Source organism: Tachypleus tridentatus, chromosome 3 (assembly GCF_004210375.1).
Source record: "Tachypleus tridentatus isolate NWPU-2018 chromosome 3, ASM421037v1, whole genome shotgun sequence".
NCBI lineage: Eukaryota > Metazoa > Arthropoda > Merostomata > Xiphosura > Limulidae > Tachypleus > Tachypleus tridentatus.
The window spans coordinates 72,835,945-72,852,353 of NC_134827.1; the positions used below are offsets into that span (position 1 = coordinate 72,835,945).

Consider the following 16,409-nt stretch of genomic DNA (forward strand, 5'->3'; position numbering starts at 1 on the left):
AACACAATAAATAGACAACTTCTTATTGTGGACACTGCATTCTATTGCTTCATCTACCAACACAATGTAAAACTTTGCTGATTGCATGAAAATCAACAAACTTGCCCCACTGGATGAAATGAACATATATATCACCAATATCAATGTCATGATACGTTTCTAACCTAATTCAGTCTTACACACAATTAAGGGCAGCTCATGTTTTGCAACAAAATATAAAGCATCAAACATTTTTATCAACTGTTCTTGTTGTAAAATGAGCAACTCATTCAAATGTGGTATTTTGTGAAGGAATGGTCTTTCATATTAGACAACTTGTACTAATCCATGCATTAAGCCTTTTAAATTCCAGATTTGATTTTCATATTTTTTTACACAACTTACAACACAGTCTTTTCAAGTGTCTATCCCTACCAGTATCATAGCCCAATAAAATTCTACTACTTCTTTCTGAAAGGTGTTCATAAATACATTTTTCAACTGTCACCAACTTTACTGTGTTGTTTCTTCTTAACAGGATCTTGGGCTGAACTTTTGTGAGTGATTATATAAATTGCTGAATTGTTAGAACATTTTAAATTAGCATTTCAAACAAATAAACTGGTAATATGGAAAAACACTACTAATGACAGTGTCTAGTATTAACATTATTTCTGAGACCCATGTTTATTTTCAGGCTCAGATTTATAACTTATGTGGTGCAAATATTAGTTAGACATGACAGATAAAGTGCAAAATTTTACTGGAAAGAATGTTTTGTAAATATTTATAGGGTTTTAGAGATCATGCAAGTGAAATTTGAGCTTTTGTAAATGATAAAAATTATTTTTATTACTAACATAAAAATTACTTTGTACTAGATCAGTTAAAATTTTACTTCATACATTCATGGAGAATTATTTAGTGAAAAATACTTCATTAAAAATTATGTTTTTTTTTGTCTACAATTAACTTTTGATAATAACTGAAAGCTTGCAAAATTTCATGAATGTACATGAAACATATTGAAGGGAAGAATATGGCAAGTGTAAAGGTCAATTTGGAGGTCACAAACTTAGCTAATTTGACCAAGCCTGTAGCAAGAGAGCTAAATAAATGATCTAATCAACATTCATTTAATATTTTTTCAATTATATCACATCCATAAAATTATAGAGTGATGCTACTCTTTTGTGAATGTTAGTCAACAAAAACTTACGTTTTGATGAGCCATATGTACTAGCCAATTAATTATGGTCATAGAAATTTGTTAAACATCTATATGTATTTGTTGGCCTTTAAATAAAAAAATCACTGACATCCTAGTATTGTGCTTAACCCTCTCACTATGCATCTTCTTATAATCAGGGGGTCAAAAAGCATGCCATATGTTTATATACTTTCATTAAAAACTAAATTGAACTACTATTTTATGAATGTACATTAATAAGTTTTGTACTAAACTGTAGATTATATTTCAAGTTTTAATACAATATACTAGTTAATTTCTTAATTTAGAAGTAAATATTAAAACAAAATCCTAAATATCAATTTTTGTGTAATGTTTTATGTAGCTTTGGTTCAAATTGGATGTTTGTGATGTTCAAAAATAAAGTTTATAGTTTCTTATGAATTACAAAACCAAATTATACTGAAATTGACAAGCTAGAATATAAACTAAGAACTTCGTATCTTTTCTGTATACAAAGATATTGCTATATTTGGCAAATCAAACAAAGTGGGCCTTGCTCACTTCTTCCATTTTTGGAAATACTTTCTTACATACACGTGCTTTGCTCTCTCATGGCTTTATAACAATTCAAAACTTCATAATTTCTCACACGATTTTCTCATGCTTCACAAATTAGAAATTCCAATGATTACATTTTTTGTATCCTAACTCAGAAGAAAAAAGTTAGTTAAAATATTGTTAAAAATATTGTTTTTTGAGACCTAAATACAGTTTAGTTTCTAAACCTAATAAATCATAATGGATTTCAGTGGTATTGATATACTAATTTATGATTATTTGTTATTTCAAAATGCATATGTAAAATCTAAAAAATTTCTTTTACATCCTCCATGTGCAAAATTTAATAACACTTTGAAAATTATAGCAAGTGAATAAAAGGTTTGTAAGTAGCAGAAATAAGTTTTCTATAGTTCTTTATTTACTGTTCTATGGTTTAAGAAAAAAAAAAATTAAGAACTTATTTGTAAGTAGTAATAATATTTACAAACATATATAATATATTATAACCAAAACATGATTGTATTTTACAAAATACTGGTCCATTAGAACAAAGCCAAGATAAATCACTTTCTACAGACCAGTTTTACACAGTAATGCATGTGCATGCATGCCACATAACTGCAACTTCTGTGATGTTAGTCAGACATAATTAAGAAGTCAATAAAAGAAAAAAAATAAATAAATATATATACATGTATAATGTTCTGAGATTTAGGTTACACATGTAATTTGTGGTTTCTTGTTATAATCTGTAGTTATTACAGAATGGAAAAAGCATAATTTGTCTATTTCCTAAATTTTTATGGTAGTTACAAGGTCAATAAAATTGGTCACACCCATACGTAGATACAATAATGTAAATAATACATAAAATATAAAAGTTTTTCTAAAATAAAGTTTCATAATTATTTAGAAGTCATAGACATTTTGCTGGTGAAAACTTACAACATTTTGATGTATAAAAGTATTTTTATTCTTCAAATCAAAATGACTTTGCAAGTTAGATAGTCCACATTCAAAAAGAAAAAAAGCACAAGCAGAGAATAATTAAAAAGATCTTAAAACTTAATCAAAATATTTTGTACACAAAACCTTGTAATCTCTATACTACTAATCTGCTACATTTCATGAAGATAAACATATTGCATTCATTATGAAAACTATAATAAGCAAAATGGTTAGAAGGTTGGTCCCATGAGCCAGTTGTGAGAGAGTTAACATAACAGATCTGAACTTGAATACAGAGCAGTATCCATGCCACTACAATGATCAAGTAAGAAAAAGTTAACATTCATCCTTCACAAAACTACTTGCACATGGTTATATACTATATAATTATTTTACGTGACCTTAATATGTGACAACAAAAGTAAATTTTCATTGTTTAATTGTTTAACTTCAGCACAGGGTCACACCTAAATATAGATTTTAGTGAGTCATGTGGAATGTTGAATATAGCACTGTTAAAATTAGATGTTTGTGATTTCGAAACATTGAATCAATAGGAATTCGAATTACTAATATTCTCAAGCTAGAATACAAAATAAGAATATCCCATCTTTTCATTTTGCTGAGATATGGCTTATGTACTGAATCAAACACAGTAGCCCCATTCACTTCTTTCCACTTTTGGAAACAGTCCCTTAGATACACTTACTTCAATATGTGGCATATGAATAACCAATCAACAGCTTAAAATGTTCCCGAGAGGTTTTCTAAAACATTTTAATCTGTGAAAAGGTTACCATATTTTTTTGATTCAAGATTTCAAGAACACAGATTGTGTCTTTAGTCTGCTAGAAGATTCATATTCTTTAAAGACTAAATACATCGTAGTTACTAAGCTTAATAAATTATAGTGGAATTCTATGGTATCAGTACAGTTACTTATGATTTTCTGGTTATTCAAATGTATACATAAAGCCTAAAATAAATTTTGTTTGATATCCTCCACGTGCAAAATTTTAAAAGCCTAAGCAACATATATCAAGCAGCAACTGTGTACATAGGTCATACCAAGAACAAATAATTGTTCTTCTCTTTACTTTTTTGATTTATTGTTCTATATTTTAAGAAAAACAAGTTTAATAATTTATTTATAAATAGTAATAATCTATATAGTAAAAAGTAATAAATATATAACATGATGAGATTTCAGATACTTAGACAAAACATGCACTTTTGTGTTTTTATATGTAGCCATTCTAGCATGAAAAAATTATAATTTATATTTATTTCTTAATTTTTTTATGATGGTTATAAGGTTGTTCCAATTACATACCCCACACAAAGTATAGAAAATGACAGGGAATGTAGTCTTTCTCAAAACAAATGTTTAAAGTGTATTTGAAATGTTTTTGAGATTATGCAAATAATATACGAGATTTTGGGACTAAGAATAGTTATTTTTAATCATAACATGAAATCACTTTGCACTTAGATTAGTAACAAAACAAACTATTTTCACAAAAGAATTTTTAGTAAAAATAGTTCATTAAAAAATCTCATTTTATGTTTACAAAATAATTGTAATCTTAATTAAAAGTTTATGAAATTTTGTGAAGACACACATGCTGTATCAAGAGTTACAGTGAAAATACTCAACATACAAATATATAGATGAGCTTGCATATATTATACTAAGCCTGCAGCAAAAGAGTTAAAACAATTTTAACCTCACCACATATTTTTAGTCAATGTTCACCACATTCTGCCATGCTTTAATTAACAACAGAGCATCCTACCAATAGCCCTGCAGTGTAATTTCATCGAAAAAAGGATTTGTTTCATGGCTGTAATGTCCAAAGCATCTTTCTTTGTTGTGTGCATACCATAATCCACGATACTGTACAAAGATGACACTTTCTCAATGCTTGTTTCAGCAGTCTAATCACACAGAAATATACAGGCACAGTATCTGGTGGTGACTGATATGTCTTCATAACAAACAGCATGAATATCTGTTTCATTCTCCATTTGCCTGATTTAAGCATTTCATGGTTCAACTTGACATACAACAAGAAGTCTTATCTGGGCTAGTCTATATGTTGTTGGCCTTAAGTCCAGAGGGAGATCATTTTTGATTATGTTGCACACTGCTGCCTAGAGCTAGTGAATAACTTCTGGCATCAATTTTTGTATTTGTGAATTTTCACCTGTTATAAAATGCCACACTACTTACTTGAGTATGGCTTTCTGTATGCCTTTTTGAACAGTTCTGGGGCCCCAGGTTGAATCACAGTCCTATATTTTTACAATACCATTAAGTACAAACTTTGATATTTTAAATCCACAATCGAAACAGACCTTTATGATCAAAATGTGAGAAGTTTGCATTGGAAATGGCTGTTACATACCCTTCCCAAAAGTGACCCATTTTCAGACACATTACACTACTTACCAAATACCAAACAATGTCAAAATGTAGTACTACATGATGTCACTTCACCATCATATTCTATTGTTTATGGTTATCAAGTGACTTGTTAATTTGCAAATTCAAAATTGTTACAGCACATTCAAACCTATCATGTTATGACAAAGATTTAAAACCACACACAAAAAAACATCCACTAGAAAATTTTTCTGAAATTATCATCACCTTTAATAGCTGACTAATACTAATTTTAGATTCTCCTGTCTTTTCACCTCAAAAAGTGGAATTTCTATTTGATATAAATTTGTGTATAATGTAGCAGTTTTAGAACTGTGGAAGTTTAAAAATAATTGGTTTCACGTATTAGGTTATGCACCAAGCAACTTTTAGGATATTATTCTGTATCAGGCATTTAGGTGAGGGTATTAATAATGTTTTGTTATAATCCAAGTCCTTGTCATATCTTATTTATCTCACAGATAACTCCCAAATAGTGAATCAATGAGAGTAAAAGATGCAATTACTTAGTTTTCACATGCTTTGTAAATAAGTTACACTGCAGTCTTTTTTTAACATCAGCTTTGATAACAATATGTATTAAAATGTGTGATATATATATTTAATTATTTATACAGTTTTGTTATATATTATTATTATGTTGTATTGGAAGATTAGTATTTGAATGTAAGCCAAACCATATGAGATGTAATAATCTCTAATAGTAAGGGTACAAACTGATTAATCAATGCATTTAAAAAAATTGTAATTTATTTGTTTTAATACCTTGCATACACCTAACTAGTACATTACACTGAATGAGTTACATTAATTATTGGATTATGTTTTAGTTCTAACCTATGTAGGCAGACTGCTTTAACAAGTATTTAATGGTAATATCACTATCATACCACTAACCTTCTTTTCTAAAAAAGATTGTTCACATGTAGTCTCTGAATAACAATTAAAACCAAAGCAACTTAAAAATAACTGATTATAATGCAGCATTTATACAAAATATACCTTTATATTATGTAATGTGCAAAGCATACACATTAAACTTTGTTTCTTATCTCACCTGTTCAGTTATACCAGTAGAATCTGGACTGTCAGCACCACTAGCTTCAGACTGGACGGACTGTAAAGGTGATGAAACCTCACTGCTAACAGCTTGATTCACACCAAGACGCTAAACAAAATAAAAAAAAATTCATTTAATGGAGTTTTATCCACAAAAAGTTATACAATTAAATTCTTCATTGCAAAAATAAAACATTTTACTCTGTTTTCTAAAATTCAGATTTAGAAACACACATGAGCTGGTAGAAAGAGAAACTCTCTTTTCATTTCTCAATCACATCCCATGCAATATAGTTTCTCAACATATCAACTGTCAATAACAAATGTATTTCTTAGTTAGTTAATACCAAAAACAGAAGTAACAGAAATTCATGAACACCTGTCTCAAGCTTTGACAGTTCTTGAAAACTGAAGGATTACTTTTAACACTCTGATTAAAACATCCACCTTACAGTTCACATTTTATGTAATTAGTTCATTGTTTTTAAGATAAACTAGTATAACAAGAATAAGGGTATTTTTTGGTAGTTGTGGTATTAGAAATAAATCTTCAGCCGATATCTCACAAGAGATGCATCAACTATGCATTAAATCTTTGTTCTACTTTAAAATGGTCAATCTTAATACCAACGAATTAATCAATTTAAGATATATTTCATTATTGTTCCTCTTGTTGTTTGTAAACATTTTAGAACTATTGTTTCATAAAATTATATTATTAACATAGTTAAATGTGAGCAAAGAGATAACTTGCTTTTAAAAGTTCTTGTCTTTGTTGCCGACGACGCTGAATAACAGCTTCCTCATCTTCTTCCTCCTCTTCAATATCTATATCATCAATTCTGTGAAGAAAATTATAAGTCTCAACTGTAGAAGAATATTTTACTACTCTAACTGACAAATTTGTGGCTTACACTCAAAACTAGCAAATAGTTTGGTTGTTATAAATCTTTATTTAGAATAAAACCTGAAATTAACAATAACAATAAATTTAACAAGCACTCTTACTTTTTAATTACTAAGCTAAAAAGAAATGACTAACTTATTTTTTTATATTTAGTATTTTGTTTCCAACATGCACAAATCAAGGACAGCAAGTAGCAATAATTAAAAACAATGAACAATCACATTCAAAAAACAAAACAGTATAAACACTGTCTGAGAAATCCTAAATCCCTTTGTAGTTTAGACCTTAAATGTAAGAATACTACTTTCCAAAGCTCATCAAAACAGCATAAAAAAACCAGATGTTCATCCGTGTCCATTGGTTCAACACACAAATCATACGTTTTGTTTCCACGTATCACCTAAAGGTACTGGATGAAATTGTAACTTCAGATAAAACATTCTGTACATAATGTTACTTGTTTAAAAATTATGTATACTTTATATTAATGTAAAATTTATATGAATTCTTAGCCTTGAAAATATAAAGATTTCATTTTCAAATGTTGTAGTAGATATAATTACAATTACTTTTGATGTAGATTTTTATATCCTCCCATATTTTTGTGAAGCTTTTCAACAGTTGTTGTTTCATAAAATTTTAAATTTTGTTTTTTATTTGAAAAACACCACAGACAGCTTAGTTGTGTTAACTATCAGTGATGTACAATAAACCTATCAATATAAACAGATAAAGAAAGCATTTGGCAAGCTTTCAATAATGAATAACTTGTTCATTAAAACTCTTTCTTATAACAATACATAAACAAGTAAAGCCTCTATAACTTGTTTCCAATCTCTTTTCTAAGCTGAAAGCTATAATACACCATACTAATGAAAATAATGGACCTCTTGACTTTTCTTGGAATCTCATACTTATTCTGTGCTACAATCTGACATTGTTAAAAATAATCCAATAAAAACAAATTTCAATTTACAGACAATTGTGGGACCTCAAGTTTTGGAATAATAAGATTTGAACATTTTGGCAGTTTTTTGCTTTTTTTATTATTATTTGTTACTGGTGGATCCCCGCTTAACTATAAAGCAAAATAAGTTAGTTTAAGGAGATACTATTTTACATATATGACAATAATTCATGTTCTAAATTGCATATGAACTTTAAAAATTAACAATACTTTCTAAGACCACATTATCATTACTAAAAATTAGTGCTAATCCCTTATGTCTACTTCTATCATATAATGCAAAAGCTTGAAAAAGATAAAATTTGACATATAAGCACTAAGTTTCTTGATTCTTATGGAGGTCCTTTATTTATTGTTACAAAAGTAACTAAAACATAAAAATTAAAAAATTTATTAGATTAGGTAAGCTAAGCAGACTCATTAGAAATTAAATACTTATAATGAACTATAATGTGTCAAGTACAAGCCTGGTTGTGTAGTTCAACACAAGCATACTAGTAACTGGATCTGTTGTTTACACAAAGCTGTCCAGTATAAATATAGCTATTGCTGTTGTCTAAGTGTGTAAATGCCACTGTAAAGAAATAAAAATAAATATATATTAGTTTAACTGCAAAAATAGTGCTTATTTAACTGTTACAATGTGCAGTCATTCTATTAAAATAAGTAGTAGTTTCTTTAGGATTTTATGCATGTGAAATTTGAAAATGTAAAAATGAAAACAAGTATTTTTAACCTTAATATAAAACTCATTTTGCACTCAGATTAGTCAGTGTCTGAGCCACACTTTTACTTCATAAACTATCAGATATATCTTTAGTAAAAACAATTAAATGACAAATTTGTTTTTTTTTTGTATTGAAAAAAATGTAATGTCTACAAAAGCTTGCCAAATTTTAGGAGAATGCACTTAATATACTAAAAATTATAATATGCATATTTTTATGTTTACCTGTTGAATGCAAGGACAATCAAAATGACCAAGCCCATATATAATAAATAATAGAAACCAGTAAAATTTGTTGTTGTTTTTCTTGGTATAAAAAAATGTAATATGTATAAAAATTTGCCAAATTTTAGGAGAATACACTTAGCATACTAAAAATTATAATATGCATATTTTTATGGTTACTCATTGAATGCAAGGACAATCAAAATGATCAAGCTCATATACAATAAGTAATAGAAACCAGTAGGTTTTGAGGAGTCTCAAGCTTGCTATAAATGTTCTGATGAATATTCCAAGACTGATAAGAAAATGGGCTAAAACAAGATACAATTATAGATAATCTCAAGAAACATCTCCAAGTTACCAGAAGAGATTTTTTCAGGGAAATGCTGAAGTTGCTTAACTATCAATACTAAAAACAAAAATCTATTCCAGAGGAATGTGTTTTTACAATCCATATAAATATATATACATAAATACAGGTCTTGTCCAATCTGAAGTCATCTAGTACAAATGACATGGCATCTAGGAAGTTTCTGTGTAACTGTTCCAACAATTAAAAAGGAGGGTTTACATATATATACAGAAATATCTGCATTAAATTAAATGTAACAGAAATCAATGGGAAAATGTGTATGGATTTCTAAATAAACACTGTAATATCAAAAATAAGGTTTAAACTGACATTATTCTGCAAAACATTTTAGCTTTCCATTTGAATGCCAGCTCCTACACCCATTTTAGCAAGTTGATTATCAGTTTCCAGGAATTGAACATTTCTAATGGGTTTTAAATAATTTTACATGGCACAGAAAATACTTTGTGATTGGCTCACTTTCAAACTCAAAACATTGGGTCACAAGTGCTTTTGTAGCATTGGGTCAAGCTATTATTATGGCTACTACAATTCATTGATGGCTCATAAATGTCAGAGGTATTTGGCAACTCATAATATGTATGCATATATGTAAACATATATTCACTTCTTTAATACAGGGAACACATACTCTTCTTCAGATGAGGACTCTTCAACTTCATTATGAGTTCCCCTCTTGTCTTCTTTCTCCTTTTCTGTTTCCCCACGTTGACGCTTCTTTTCCCTATTACGAGAGCTATCTGTACGTCGATCTTCTCCACTAACAGAGAAATTAAATAAACATAAGCTTTGTAAAACATATCATACATTATGGAATAGCTAAAATATTGTAACAAATGTAGAATTAAACTAGTTTCAAAAATTTCAGTCCTGCTTTCTAACAACTTGATTAGGCAAAATGAAAGTAAACCATAATAAATTTCAAAAACTCGTAAAAAAGTTTTTCTTGGAATATCAAACTCCTAACAAAGTTAAATTGCCCAAAACATCAAATTAAATTTTAATTGGTCAGTTAGTTTGGCATTTTATGGAGCAAAGCAACTGTGCTATCTGCACCAAATATCCAGTAGAAAGTTAAAATTAAAAGTAAAATTATTAAAATTCATAGAAAGGAATCAAGGTAAAGTAAAACAAAGTTTAATTTTTAATTAAAATCTTGCATAGAATTAAATCCAATTTTTACATCTAGTTTACAGCAATAAAAAGGAAACTAAAGAAAAAACAAGTTTTAAAAGACTTTCTGTAGCATAATTTCAATTATTATAACTTGCAGGATGACTAATGGGTAAGTTCAAACATCAGCATTAGTCACCTAAAGTTGGCCTTTCCAGTCCTGGTTTTGAGTTACTTGAAGTAACAGCCATTTTCTAATTTCAAATTGAACTAATTGTACTTAATTCTTAAAAAAGAATCACATTAAAAAAAGAGGTCTAATTTATGAATTAAAAACTTAAATAGCATTAAAAAAGTCAATAGCCTTTATGAAACTAAAAACATTTGTAAGGTGGACAGTGTCACCATCACCAATTACACTGTCCAATGTTATGGATAAACCTTGAGACAATACATTTAAAATGCTGCAATTGTTGAGAGTTGTAATGATGGTAAGACAGTAAAATGTGGCTTATTGTGACCTGAGTGTCATGCAACAAACACATTGGTGCATCAGTCCCAGATAAATGAAAATGATGAGCTACAAAACTATGTCCAATGTGTAGTCTAGTTAGGACAACTTCCTCTTTCTGATCCTTAGAAAAACAAGACAGCCAAAGTCCATTAAAAGGTTTTATTTGGAAAAGCTCATTTTCATGTTATTCACTCCAAGTTGACTGCCAACTGGCATGGACCTGAGCCTTGAATATAGGACCATAGTCCATGTATGAAACAGGCACAGCAGTGATAGTGCCAGAGCAGAAAGATTTAGCTGCAGTGTCGGTGAGCTCATTCCTGCAAATACCAACATGGCCCAGTATCCAGAAAATTTGGATAGAAGTAGATGTTACAGAGAAATGAGCCAGTCGGTTTTGAATATCGGCAAGAACAGAGTGAGAACTAACGTGAAGAGATTCCAGGGCAAGTCAGTATAAATAGTGCAAGTACTGCTTAGCTTCAATGTGATCCAGGGCAAGAGAAATGGCACACAGTTCAGCAGTGAACAGAAATTGTTGAGAAGATTCTGTGCACAATCATCGAACCACAACAAACCATGCCAGAGACCAGACAGTCATCCTTCCATTCCTATTTATATGAATGCTTTGAAAGATGTTCAGCAAATAAAAGATAGTACTTCCAATTCGGCATATCTGTTTCTCTCAGAAAACTTAAAGAAAGGTCACATTTGGGGATTGTAATAAGCCATGGTAGGATGGGCTGACCAGTGGGTACAGCAATGTTATTCAAGAACAAACCCAATTTACCCAACTGTGCCTGGATATGAAGGCCAAAAGGAACAACAACAGATCATCTTTTCTGAAAATGCATGGCCCATTAAGAAGAAAAAACAACCCTAGGTGCTGTGGTAAGGACTGAAGGTTTTTCGAAGCATACAATAAACACAGTTGGAAAGGGAGGAGGTGCAGAGGAGGTTCATGAAACTCTATGTACAAGCTCTGGACTGGGGATGTGCAGAGCCAAGTTCTTCATGGTTCATGGGGTCAAGCATCTTCAAGGCCGAGGTAGTGCCAGAGCCATAGACCAGTGATCCATATTCTAGTTGTGATCTGCTCCCCAAGTGGTGGAATAGAGGACATGGAGAATGTTCAGAGCTCTTGTACAATTGACTCACAGCAGCTTGATGTGTGGTATAAAGAACAGCTTACGGTAAAAGATAAGTCCCAAGAACTTTATCTCAGGGACATCGGGTAGCACAACTTCACCGACACAGAGTTCAGATCAAGGTGAGTACTTCATTGGCAGCAATAGTGCACACAAACAATTTTAGAGAGAGAGAGAGAGAAGAGACGCTAGTTGTGAACTTAATCCAAGATTTCTTCTGACTCTGGCATCTTACCTGCTGAGAATGTGCATGGGCCTGCTGGAAAGCAAAGTGGTGCGAGAGTGTGAGTACTTACGAAAAGTATCCCAGGCCCATTTATAGCCTTCCACATGGTGTGGAAGGCAGGATTCTACCATGAACAGGGATATCATGGAAAATATTTTGAGCAGTTGCCTGTATAATACAATTAGTCACTGCTGCCACGCAGTCATCTATTGATGGCTTATAGATGATGGCAGGATTAAGTTCTGCAAAAGCAGTAAAAGAGAGCCAGTTGGCTTGATCCAGCTTCCATCAGGGCACACGGGTTGAACAGCATTGACCACAGCCAGTTTCTCTCGTAATGACAGGAAAATGATCACTGCCTTGTGGGTTATTGTCAACCCTCTATGAAAAGTGGGAAATAACAAAGGGGAGCAAATTAAGAGATCAATAGCAGTAAAGGACTGACTAGGTGCATGACAATAAGTATAAAAACCAGTATTGAAAAGAGAAAGGTTGTGATCTGAAAGCATACATTCTACAGAGTGAACCCTCCCATAAATATCAGTACCTTCCCAGAGGGGATCATGCCCATTAAAGTTCACCAGGATTCAAAGAGACAGCACCTGTTCAACAAGAGCATCAAGATCTGATTGATCATAGGGCTCTTCAGGAGACAGGTTGAGAGAACAGACACTGATAGTATGACATAGGGAAACACAGATGGCTAAGGCCTCCAATGATGTGTCGAGTGGCAAAGACAGGATGGGCACAAGCTGACCAACCAACAGTGCCACCTCTCCATGCACTCATCTATCATACAATCTGTCATTTCTGTTCAAAGAATACTGCTGAATGGTGACCATGTCAGCAGATTTCAGGAATATATACGTAAAAACAGATTAAGATTTCAGGAATGTTTCCTGTAAGGAAAGACGTACAGGATGGTAAGAAGCAATCAATACTTTGATGTCATCCAGATTAAAACGTAAACCTTGACAGTTCCATTGTACCAAAGTGGCCATTTTTATTTATGTGTAAATGAACTGGGTGGAGAGCTGTTCTGTTTTTGACCACATTGTTTTTCCTTATTTTCTTTATTTGAGGGAGGTCTGTCGATCTTTGTGGATCCTGCTCTGTGTCGATTGGGCAGGTCCCTGTCATTGGAAGAGGATACCAGCAAATGAGGATGTAAACAAATGATCATTGTTTATCTTGAGGTGGGAGAAATAGATGTACACAAGGAAATGCCCATACCAGAACCAAAGGAAGTAAATCTGGGAGTTTGCTGGAATGAATGTTAGGAACAGAGATGGGTGGGGTGTTAATGTTGATTCATCAATGTTTTTAACCATGGAGGTCAAAAGACTTTCCTTGTGGTTTGAGAATTATTCTTTTGGAGGCACAGAGAGATCCATCTGCACTTCCACTGTAGTAGTTGAATGAAGTGCAGCAGCATACATCCAAGATGAAGTGGACAGTAACTTCTGAGCTTCAAAGTAAATAATGTTTTAAATTGTTTTGAAACACTGCACCTCTTTTTATTCCAACTACTCAGAAGAAAAATAAAAGTAGGATGGGTGAGAGCCATTATATTTTATGCAATGAGGGTCTGTTTCACATTCACAGGCATCATTGTCCTTGCCACCGCAATGAGCACATGTCCAGGAACCACGACACGATATCTTTGAGTGACCAAACCATTGACAATGGAAATATTTGAGAGAGTTTGAAATATATGGCTGTACCTTGCTATTAAGATAACCTGCCTTGATGGTGGCAAGTGGACGCACTGATGTAAATGTTAAAATGAGGACACTGGTTACCATCATAATTCCAATTTTGTGAGATGTGCCTCACTGCAGAAACTACTTGGATGGAGAAACCAGCAAGAATCTCTGACTATGGGATGTTTTTCAAATCCCTCTCAACAATAACTCCTCGTGATGAATTCAAAGTAGCATGGGGAGTAACCTCAATGGGTATATTCCCAATTGCCTTTGAATGTAAGAAGAGTTCACTGTATTTAGATGTGGATGTTTACACCAATACATCACCAGAGCTAAGTTTTTTGACTGACTCTGGAAAGCCAGCAAGTCCTTATACTCCTTTCTGAATGAAAAAGGGGAGACATATGCCCTTAAGGTTTGTCTGAGAGAAAATGTAATATAAAAAAGAGGTACAACTGTTAGAGATGCTGAAGATTGCTGCTCAGAATCTTCAAGATGTGGTCATTTACCTATGGACTATTTATGAAGATTTTATTTAACTTTTTATTTAGGGGATCCATAAGAAAAAAAGGATGCTTCAGTGCCCACTGACCCCACCCACCATGGAGCCCTATGAGGCAATTCGCAACAATGCTAAACAAGGACAATGCAGCAACACCATGGTTTCATGAGTACCATACCTAACACCAGCATCAGATACAATGTCCATCCAACACTGGTACATGGTTGACACTAGGGAAACCACCCCATGGTTGCCTGTCTACAGGAATTCAAGACCAAAGTTGTGTTTTGGGGTTAGACACCTTAATCACCAGGACCCTCTCATCCCCTTCATGGGTTGCCACACATAATAAACATCTGGGTGAATGTTTAGGACCCAGAGGAGATAAACTGAAAGAACAGAACCTTCTCTGGGAGGTCCTTTCATCACATATAGGAATCCACGCCAATGGGGAATTTTAATTGACAAAACATAATTAATAATGAAAAATTTAGAACTACATCAATGACTATCATAAAAAATGATAAAAGAGGTAAACAAAACAACCTAAATTGTGAAAATTTAGTATAACATAAATAACTAAATGTCAATACCTTTATATATCTGTTCCTTATACAATTCCACATTTTCTGCTCAAGTAACAAACTTGACACAGAGATACAGCATAATATGATGTAGATCATGAAGGTGATGAGGAGTTAAAAACTATTATAACAAAGTTTATATCTGGTACCATTTTATCAGGGAATACTACTGTTAGAACCTATATATTTTAAAATCTACTGTGCACTGGAACAAAATAATTCATACTTTCCAGTATTTATTTGACACACCAATCAAAACTCACCTGCTTTTAGGTCTTTCTCTTCTATTGCTCCTATATTCCTGAGCTGATAATCTGCCAGTGTTGCGCAAAGGGCTTCTATTTCTTGGATTGTACGGGCTTCGACTTCTTTGAAAATTTCGCTGTTTTGGACTGTGGTGTCTTTCTGGTGTTTTTGCTCTCAGTTTTGTGGGTGTTCTACTGTGTCTTGATGACTCATAGGCTGGGCTTCTGCTACGTCTTTTTTGACTGATATGCCGGACTTTTGCTGCGTCTTCCTTTCTGGTGTACTGGAGTTCTGCTACGTCTTTTTGTTGGGTATACTGGACTCCTGCTTCGCCGTGCTTGTTGGTAAGATGGACTCTTGCTACGTTTTCTTTGCTGATAAGTTGGGCTTCTACTGTTTCGTATTTGCTGAAATGGAGGGCTTCTGCTACGCCTTGGAGGTTGACGAAGGGGGGCGATTTGTGCCTTCTAGGTGACCGAGACCGCCTTCTGTCAGAATTGGAGAATCTTGGAGACCTATTTCTTGACGAGGGTGCCACTTCTCTTTTAAGAAGCCTATAGTTTCCCAAAATAAGACAGGCTCAAAAACACAATAATTTAAAAGAACACTGATGCTAACTTGTGTTATCTTAACATTATGTGGTAAAATATTATATAAAGTATTCAAAATTACAGAATTGTGTAAATATTACTGCTGTTAAAGAATTTAACAATCTTAATAAAATCAACAAAAGACAAAGAATAAATTCTTGGTTAACAACAAATTCTACAAATTCAGCAGAAACAGATACTGTTATATAAAACATGTTTGTATGTTACAAATGAATACAAATGACAGCCATAATTATATGGCTGCTGATAAAGGCTATGCTTTATTTTTTACTAAATTTTATTGTTTATTGTAGTTACTTATTTATAAAGTTAGATATAAACATATTTATAACATTTTAAATTGGTTATTGAAGAAACATCTAGCTAAAAAGTACT

At 32.2% G+C, this 16,409-nt stretch overlaps 1 protein-coding gene across 7 annotated transcripts in view; it reads right to left on the reverse strand.

Moving 5' to 3' along the window:
• The window catches only part of Prp4k (Pre-mRNA processing factor 4 kinase), a 67,118-nt gene that overhangs the window by 33,597 nt on the left and 17,112 nt on the right, over positions 1-16,409 (reverse strand). For all 7 annotated transcript variants that reach the window (XR_013026413.1, XR_013026412.1, XR_013026414.1 and 4 more), the window contains exons 3-6: positions 15,441-15,977; positions 10,016-10,144; positions 6,940-7,027; positions 6,184-6,294 (exon numbers count right to left, since the gene is read on the reverse strand). Coding sequence is in view for 1 of the 7 variants with exons in the window: in XM_076494802.1 (XP_076350917.1) it covers positions 6,184-6,294; positions 6,940-7,027; positions 10,016-10,144; positions 15,441-15,977 (865 nt within the window). In the remaining 6 variants the exon portion in view is untranslated. The remainder of the gene's footprint in view (positions 1-6,183; positions 6,295-6,939; positions 7,028-10,015; positions 10,145-15,440; positions 15,978-16,409) is intronic.